The following is a 9,207-nucleotide window of genomic DNA, read 5'->3' on the forward strand; positions in this document are numbered from 1 at the left end:
AAAAAAAAAAAAGGTTAAGGCAAAGTTAAAAAAAATGTTCTACATAATCTTAATATCTCAGTCACATTACACCTCCAAAATCCACTTTGAGGTGGGTATTAAGTCCGAGTTTAAGGTGAGTATTAAGCCGCTAAAATCGTCATCTTTTCACGATTACTAAAAAAAATTAAAATTGTTATATTTGGTTCACAAATATATTTATTTTTATATAAAATTTAAGTATAATCGTATTCATAATCGTCTAAAGGTAAGTACTATGTTTCAATAAAGAACTCACCTTATAAAACCAAATGCTTTTAAACAACCCTGGACTTTCAAGCTATTTTATCATACAATACTTCTCAAGCAAATAGAAAACATATCAATAATTGATAATAAAACACCTCTCTTTAAAAATAGTAAAGCTTATTTTTGTTCCCACCGTAAAAAAATGGTGTGAATTATTTTTCCCTCGGGGGAATAGTTTCCCGTCAATCTTTCATGAGAAACCGATTATATCGTATGAAGGGCTAATAAATACAAAAGCTTACGTTTATGTTCTTACGGCACTTTACTTTTTGACTAATTGGTCAAATTTTTCTTGTTCTCTTTTGGTGTTGTTGTCGGTCGGTTTGCCTCTGGGAACAATTTGCCTTAATGGTTTATTGGTTTGGTTTATTCTCTTTCTAAACGAGATTGTAAAATTTGAAAGGTTTATTAGGATTTTGATGTAGTTTTTGTTGGCTTGATATATTCCCAATAGTAATAGCACTTATTGGTCCACTTCTATACGGGGTAGTATTGTGCTAAAAGGGTGTTCTCATCAATGTCCACAATGGAAGAATCATCCAGTAGATCATCGTCTACTAATATAGCGACTGTGGATTTAGATCCCCCATATTTTACATCGAAATATCCCGGAAAAGCATGTTGCCTATGTAATTTGACAGAGCGGAGTAATCTGGGCCAAGGAGCTATGCTCAAAATACCAGTGAATGTTGATATTATTAAAAGTTTTATGGAATCTGTGCAAAACGCTGAAAGTAGTAGCGACGATGGTTTGGTGAAAAAGAAGCCCATGCCAAAATCCGTAACTATAAATAATGAAATAATCAACGAATTGGACATCATTGGACACGAAGAAATACAAACTCTGGAAAATGCATTCACATCTGAGGAATGTTTTTTATATGTCCACACTATGTGCGGCATGTGGTGTATGCAACTTAAACGTATAGAAGAAGACTTTGTTCCGAACTTCGAGGAAGTCGTAACTAAAAGCTTGCAACGTAAATGTTCATTCTGTACAAGATATGGAGCCAGCATTAACTGTCGGATGAGCTGTCAGAACAACTACCATTTACCGTGTGCAGCGGCATCTGGATGCTTTTTGATTATTGAATCCTTCCAAGCATTTTGTGTTGAACATCTAAATCAGGTTCCCTATATTGGTAAGCTCGATACTGCGGCATGTATTTAGAGGTTATAAAAAAATCCTTTCCTTTGCAGCTGTGGACACAAATATTGAATGTCGACAATGTTTCACATTGGGAGATATTTCAAAGCTGCTTATGTGTTCGACATGTGGAGCTCACTATCACAACTACTGTGTTGGATTGGCTAACTTTCCAGGTAATATAAGTAATTCAAATTTTACTATTCAAAATAATTCCCAGGGGAACTTTCTACCAGTTATGGCCATTAAGCTCGATAGTTTCCTTTTGTTTTTTTCACGTGATTTACCCACGTCATTTACCATTTATTAACCGCTTCTGCTGCAGTATATCGAATCATTTTCCGATATTGGGTTATAGAATATCGACGCTGGGTGCATATATGGTTATTTAGATGGCTAAAATGCAATATTTAGTATGTTTCTGCATTATCGGTCCTTAGTCTCCACATGAAAATGGTCCAGTCGGATGCGGCGGAGACAATGTGGGAGTGTAGGGTACAATTGTAAATCTGTCAAATGTGACCCTTATAATTTCGCGGTTAGTGTTTCTTGATATTGTGCGTGTGTAATTACGACTGCGAAGAATGACTTTCACTATTGCGTTGTGTAATAAATTGCCGGCTCTCTTATTGCTATCAACTCTGTTTTTCCTGGTTCTGAGAACGGCAGGTTTAGTCCGACGAATCCCATCAGGCTTCGTTGCCACTTGTTGCGCTTGTGTTCTCTGACATCTATTGATTTCGACTCTCTTCTCCCTAGTGTAGGTTTTCTTCTGGTTGAGATAAATCCAGTGTTTTGGGGTTATAACATCGGTAGGTACTTGTATTCTCGAAAGGCAGAACAAAACAAAAAAAACTCTTGGAGATTGTGATAAATAAAATAACCCACTTTTAGATTCAGATTTCTTGTTATTGTGTTTTGATAAATATTTTTTATATAGATTCCCGATCTGGATGGAATTGTCAACAATGCTGCAAATGTTTAATATGTCGACAAGCGGATAATGGGGAAAATCGCTCCGTGAAATGCGAACAATGTCAAAAATTGTATCATACCAATTGCTTGAGGCCTATTATTTCTTCAGTGCCTAAGTATGGATGGAAATGCAATGTAAGCGCAATATGTTAAATAAATACCTTGTTTATCAGTTAAAAATAACAAATTTCAAATAATACGATAGTTAATACTGAATATACTTAAAACAAAGAGTAAATAACATAAATGTGCGAGTTTAAAACAGGAACTAACCATATCATAATTTATAATAGCGATGTCGCATTTGCACTGATTGCGGTTCACGCACGCCAGGTGGCGGATCATCTTCAAGGTGGCATTGTCATTATACAATTTGTGATTCATGTTATCAACAAAGAAATAAAGGATTTTATTGCCCCATTTGCCACAAAGCCTACAGGTCTGCTGCACACAAGGAAATGGTCAAATGCAACAAATGCAATCGGTAAATTTCTGAGTTAACAATGAAGTTACAAATAAATTTGAAAGTGTGTATGCTTGTTTTCAGTTTTGTCCACAGCACTTGCGATGCTGAGGCGGATTTGAGTGCGTACCACATTAAAAAGGAAACAAATCCTGACTACGATTACTTATGTCCACCATGCAAGTCTGGTAAACATTTAGTGGGATTCGGAGCAACAGATCCTTTATCGATAGATGGATTTCCGCGTGAATTGGAAGCAGAATTTTTTGATAAGGATAATGTAGACATTTCAAATGCTGTAGATCCCTTGAAAATATCTAAGAAACGTATGAATCTAAAAGATTTTGGTCGTGGCGGAAAAGTTGGTAAACTATCTTTGGGTAAAGGAAGTATTTTCAATCAAATAAATCGTAAACGCAGTGTACGAGGAAAAGGTCGTCCACTATCTATGTTGAACTCATCATCGGTCCAATCTCTAGGGAACACAGATTCAAACAATACTCTCGGCTCCGAAGACGACATGTCGGAGAAGAAAACAATTCTATGTTCAGCTAAGGATAAATTTATTTTAATGCAAGATGTATGTGTTATGTGCGGAGCTTTAGGTAGTCACCAAGAAGCGTGTTTAATTTCTTGTGCCCAATGTGGTCAGTGTTACCATCCCTATTGCGCAAATATTACTGTATCAAAGACCATGTTACAGAAAGGTTGGAGATGTTTAGATTGTACTATTTGTGAAGGATGTGGACAGAAAAATGATGAAGCGCGCCTAATATTATGTGACGAGTGCGATATTTCCTATCACATATACTGCATGAGCCCACCATTGGATGCTGTTCCCAATGGGAATTGGAAATGTAATTTGTGTGCCTTATGCCAAAAGTGTGGCCGTAGTTCTCCGGGTAAAAATTCGCAGTGGTTGAATGGATTTCTGGAATGCGGACCGTGTGCTAGCCAGTCGAAATGCTTTGTCTGTTCACAATCATACAATGAAAACGAATTGATTATACAATGCAATAGTTGCGAAAGATGGTTACATGGTGCATGCGATGGTATAAAAAACGAAGAAGATGCCAAACAGTTCACAGAAGATGAATATCAATGTAAAGTGTGTCGCAAGGATAATAATCAAAACCAAACAAAAGCGACAAACAACAAAATAACCATGCCGGAAAATTCTCAGACACCTTCGAAACAATCCTCCTCAAGTACTTCAGCCCTTGAAATTAGTTCAACAAGCGTTGCTGCAACGACTAATACAGTAGCGCAAAGTGAAACTGTTGAAACCACGGATAATACATTTTGTATCGATGGTGTTTGTGTAAGCGAACATGGATTCAATATGATACGCAATTTAACAACGGAAATAAAGAAAAAGCGCAAACTTAAATCTGACCTAAACCAAAAAGATTCGAGTGTAATGTCCTCTATAGATTCTGTTGTTGCAGGCAATGTGGGCGAGGGCAACACACCTATTGAAGGAAATACAACGCCAACATTCAAAGATGGCATGGTATGGTTTGGAGAAGATGGAAGCCAACCCGAAGGATTTTCGATTTCCACTAATGAAGAAGGAGTAAATATTTTGCGCAAGAAAAGGCAACGTAATTTGCAAAAACTTGGAATAGGCGGCTTTAATGTACGCATACGTGGAGTTCGCAAAGAGAATGAAGACATTTACATGGGCACGTTAGAAAACCCATCGTTGACAGATGAAAAAAAGAAAAAGATAATTAAGAAAAAACTAAAGTCGAAGCTCTCCGAATCATATCCAGCTTATTTACAGGAAGCATTTTTTGGCAAAACTTTGCTCGAAAATAAAACAACAGTTAGTTTTGATGAATCGGAATCATCGGACGAAGCATGCATTAATTCACAAACACAGTCAAGTATTGTCCAACAACCGATTCATACACAATCTCGAATAATTAAAACAGAATCAGCACAACAACCATTAATGCAAAATCCCGGTGAAACGCGTTCTTCTCTGGATAACGAAAAATTGGATCCAAATCTACAAAATGTACAAAATACTTTAATGTCTTCTAACAATTCCAATACGAATGAGAAGCAAATAAGTTTAGCTCAAGATAATAGTACAAATAATGTAAGTATGTTTTTTGAATATTTCTCCTCTCCTTTGTATATATATTTATGAACAAATACTACCTCCTTAGTATTATATATACAAAGAAACTGGCCAAAAATTACCATAATTTTAATACATTTCAAAGTTTGTTTAAAAATGAAAACTCCTTTTCTCGTTACAGCAAATTCTTGCTTCGGATAACTGCATTTTGACATCCAATGCTAACTTGGGTATAAATCAAATCAAAATGGATATAAAGTAAGTTTTCCATATAAAATATCATCCATTCCATTCCATTTTTTTATTTTCTTTTCCTTCAGTCAGTGCTCCAATATTCCTGTACAGAATACAATTGGTAATAACCTACAAACCAATAAGAATCAATTGGTACAACAGAATTTCATACAAAATTCCCTCAACGTGAACAGTAATTGCCAGAAAATACAACAGCCACAACACATGATGACATACCAAACATACGATCAAATGAGTATGACCCATAAGAATCCTGCGCAGTACTTAACACAAAAATCAGAGGATCCCATGTTGAGCCAAGTAAAAATTGAACGAGATATTTTGCTATCTCAAGTTGTTAATACCAATGAGTGTGCCTCGACGGAAGCATCAGTTGAAATTCCGATTCCCATGGAGGAGCCTGCTAAGGAACCAGCAGTAGCAGGAACTCAAAAGACAGCAGAGAAAATGCGTAAAGACGAAGGTTTGATCAATCACCCTTGAATGAAAGTTGTGTGCGTATAGTTTACAAAAAATTATTGTTTTTTTTGTAGATCTTGGAGAAATGGCCACCATATCTGCAGTTCTGTATGCAAATACCCAACATCCGGAACTTAAAACTCTGTATCCCAATTGGAATGAACGCTGTAAACAAATTCTAAAAAAGTGGCGTTCTCTATCAACAGAAATGAAGGCCCCTTTTCTGCAGCAGGCTAAAGATAATCGTTCAGTTCTCAGATTAAGACGGACCCAGCAGGTACGACTTGGCGTGTTTAACTGTTTGTCGAGAAATGAATTTATATTTCTGTTTGTTTACAGGAGCCAGAAAAAATATATTTCCAACAAAAATCTTTAAAGGAGCAAGAACAGGAAAGGGTTTGGAAACAACATCAAGCTAAAAACAAGGAGACCTATGGTAATAAATTAACTAAAAATGGTATGCGCCTTTATGCAAATACATGAAGGTTATTCAAATGATTTCATATGCTTTGACTTCCAGCATTTGTAGGAGGTGATGTTATGCGTCCAGAAACAATGACCGCATTAAATCAAGGCCAACTTCAACAACTCCAACAGCAACACCCCCAGCAACAATCCATTTTTGATTTAAATGTTTTGAATGATCCTTCGAAAAATAAAGTACCGAAACCAGTTATACATACTACTGAGCCGATGAATGCCATCAATCCTTTGTCACAGCTAAATCAACAAACACAACAACAGCAGCAGCCAAATTTTATGGTTTCTCTAAATCAACAAATCCACCAGGCTTCCTTAGACGACCTATCGAAGTCATATGATCCCACGAAACCGTCTGATGTCGCTTCCCAAATATGTGAACGTAATGACATCTTTTTGTCTGACAAAAATTGGGGAGGTGTTGCAAAGCTATCGGATCCGAAAGACACTATCAATAATGTTGCAGAAAAACTGGAGACTGACGAAAATGCTGGATTTGGTGATATTTTAGGTGGGTTCGGAGAAGGTGATGATGATGATATATTAAAATCCTTGACAGCCGAAATCGGCGATGATTTTAATATTCTCGAGTATGCCGATCCAGAACTGGACGAAATTAATGGCAGTCAAAATCTACTGAATAAGTTGGATTTCGATGAAAACCAAAAACCTATATAATCTTAGAAATAATCGCATGAAGTTATCAACAAAAAACAGCCTTAATAAATATATTAGACCTAGTTGTAAGAGAAAATTTTACTTTTACTAACAATTACAATAAATGCATTGTATTTATAACATGTATTTTATAAAATGTTTTCTTGAAATTTCCTTGTGTATTTTTTATTTTTAATTCAATTATTTCAATTTAAGAGGTTTGATATCTACATTTTTTTATGAAAATTCAATCAGGGGGGTTACTCTGTATTGCGATACGAAAGCAAATGCGATGCGATAGTTAAATGCGTTAAGAGTACAATTCGGTACTCTGTATCACTTGCGCAAACGCTTTCGCAAAGTAAACTGAAAATATGGTAACGCTTTAGCAAAATAAAGCGAAAATATGACAACGCTGGCTGCACAATGTAAACAATAACGAAAATGATAAAAAGAAATGTCAAAAAATTGTAAATAAAAACATTTTAAACAATCTTCCGTTCGGTGCGTGTTCTTTTAAAACTTGCTAATCGTTTATAACAAAAAAGTAATAATTATGGATTCGATAGCGTTATGGTTTGAAGAAAATTAACATGATCGAATTACAAGAAGAATTTTGCGAGATCGGTCAAATATACTCTCTCTAAGTGACCACGGGTAAGAAAATGGAAACTCAAATTATGTGACAAACGTTTTCGAATATTTCATTTTTATAGATTTCGTCTTAATAAAGATGCGTTTATGTATGTATTAAACGCTATTAAAGACGACCTTGTCGTTCCAAATAAATCCACAGCCATTCCAACTCCAATAAAAGTGGCCGCTGCTTTGAAATTGCTTGGACAAGGTGGTTATCTACAAATCGGCCAAGACCATCTTTTAGGACTATCAGAGCAATCTATGTCGCGCTGCTTACAAGAAGTTTGCGAGGTGATTGAACGAATACTTTGTCCCAAGCACATACAATTTGAGGTAACTGCGGAAGAGACCATAAAGTCTACCAAAGTTTGGAACTGACGTTGCTGTGTCTGTAACTTTTTTGGTTTTTCCCTAAAACAATAAACAATTTAGATACAAATATAAAAATTTAATTGTGCTTACTTACATATTTGTTACTTTGCGATTGCTATTTTGTTTGCGCACGATTTTTGCGATCAACGAACGAGTTTGACATACGCTTTCGCATTATAGAGTGCGGTGATGCCAGATTTGCGAAAACTAGATGCGCAAGGTAGATACGAATACGAATTACTGAGTACCAATTACTAGATTCGCGACAATTTTTCTTACGCATCGCAATACAGAGTAACCCCCCAGATATAATAGCTTATCGTTTTTATACATTATTGAATGATCTATTTTATTTAAGAATTGCATACAAACCAATTAAAACACCCATAGGTATAATACAATATACATTGTCGTATGAGATACATGACGAGATTTACCTCCTGAATTGGTATTTGTGTGAATTCTTATATTTATATTTTCGACTTGAAGCTCATGTTCATAAGTGAGAAATATTAAAGTGATAAGAGAGAAGTTCACCAGTGAGATATCACAATGCATTGAATAGCCTAAGTCACTTAGGCTAAGTGAGTCTGAAATATCTATACCTAATAGAGGTGTGCACGTGAGTAATAGTTTACTCACGCTCACGCACACTCACGACTGAAAAATCATACTCACGCACACTCACGCACGATATTTTTTGGTACGACTCACGCTCACGCACACTCACGAAAAGAAAATTTGTACTCACGCACACTCACGCACGAAAACGTCGTGAATCACGAAAAATACCGTGGCTACGAAAAATATCGTGATTCACGAAAAATATCGTGACTCACGAATAATTTTATGATTAATTTACCTTACCGAAGTGTCGGAAAACATGAGCATTATTAAAATCGAGAGTGTTATTAAACTCTTAACATCCCAGGTGTCACTAAAATTGTAATTGAATTTAACTCTTAAGCGTTTTATGTTGGTGAGCAGGAATATTTTCGTGAGTGTAATTCGTTACTCACGCACACTCACGAAGATATTATTTTCGTGACTCACGCTCACGCACGACATTTTGGTTTGTTAATCACGCTCACGCACACTCACGCTGTTTTCATGAACGTGACTCACGACTCACGCACGAATCACGAAAATGTTCGTGAGTCACGATAATTTCGTGTCACGTGCACACCTCTAATACCTAACCAAACCTTGGGTTATCCATTAAAAAGCTTCTATACAAGTGTCCGCCTATCGATAGTGGCTATGGTTGTGTTTACTCGCTTAAACGCGCGGTCGCTGATAACGCTACAATACATTCGCAACTAACTAGGACATTAGTATTCTTCGTAACAGGGCTGTTAAAACGAATTTAACAAAGTAACGGAT

At 36.1% G+C, this 9,207-nt stretch overlaps 1 protein-coding gene and 1 long non-coding RNA gene across 3 annotated transcripts; one reads left to right on the forward strand and one right to left on the reverse strand.

Moving 5' to 3' along the window:
• Nucleotides 1–604: 604 nt before the first annotated feature.
• Lpt (Lost PHDs of trr) lies at nucleotides 605–6,983 on the forward strand. 2 transcript variants are annotated; one of them, XM_075297741.1, is made up of 10 exons: nucleotides 605–1,430; nucleotides 1,489–1,611; nucleotides 2,376–2,545; nucleotides 2,704–2,894; nucleotides 2,958–4,980; nucleotides 5,144–5,220; nucleotides 5,283–5,680; nucleotides 5,751–5,953; nucleotides 6,016–6,133; nucleotides 6,197–6,983. In XM_075297741.1, exons 1-10 carry the CDS (start codon nucleotides 806–808, stop codon nucleotides 6,832–6,834), a joined length of 4,566 nt encoding a protein of 1,521 aa, XP_075153856.1. In that variant the 5' UTR covers nucleotides 605–805; the 3' UTR covers nucleotides 6,835–6,983. The 2 variants fall into 2 exon arrangements, with proteins under 2 accessions (XP_075153856.1, XP_075153857.1); XM_075297742.1 differs by having other exon boundaries at nucleotides 6,016–6,112.
• A 508-nt stretch (nucleotides 6,984–7,491) lies between these two features.
• LOC142227288 (uncharacterized) lies at nucleotides 7,492–8,121 on the reverse strand. The gene is made up of 2 exons (XR_012719820.1): nucleotides 7,919–8,121; nucleotides 7,492–7,863 (listed from the first exon to the last, which is right to left on the reverse strand). It is a non-coding gene; the product is annotated as an uncharacterized LOC142227288 (long non-coding RNA).
• Nucleotides 8,122–9,207: the final 1,086 nt, after the last annotated feature.

The sequence above is a fragment of the Haematobia irritans genome, chromosome 2, assembly GCF_050003625.1.
Source record: "Haematobia irritans isolate KBUSLIRL chromosome 2, ASM5000362v1, whole genome shotgun sequence".
Classification (NCBI taxonomy): Eukaryota; Metazoa; Arthropoda; class Insecta; order Diptera; family Muscidae; genus Haematobia; species Haematobia irritans.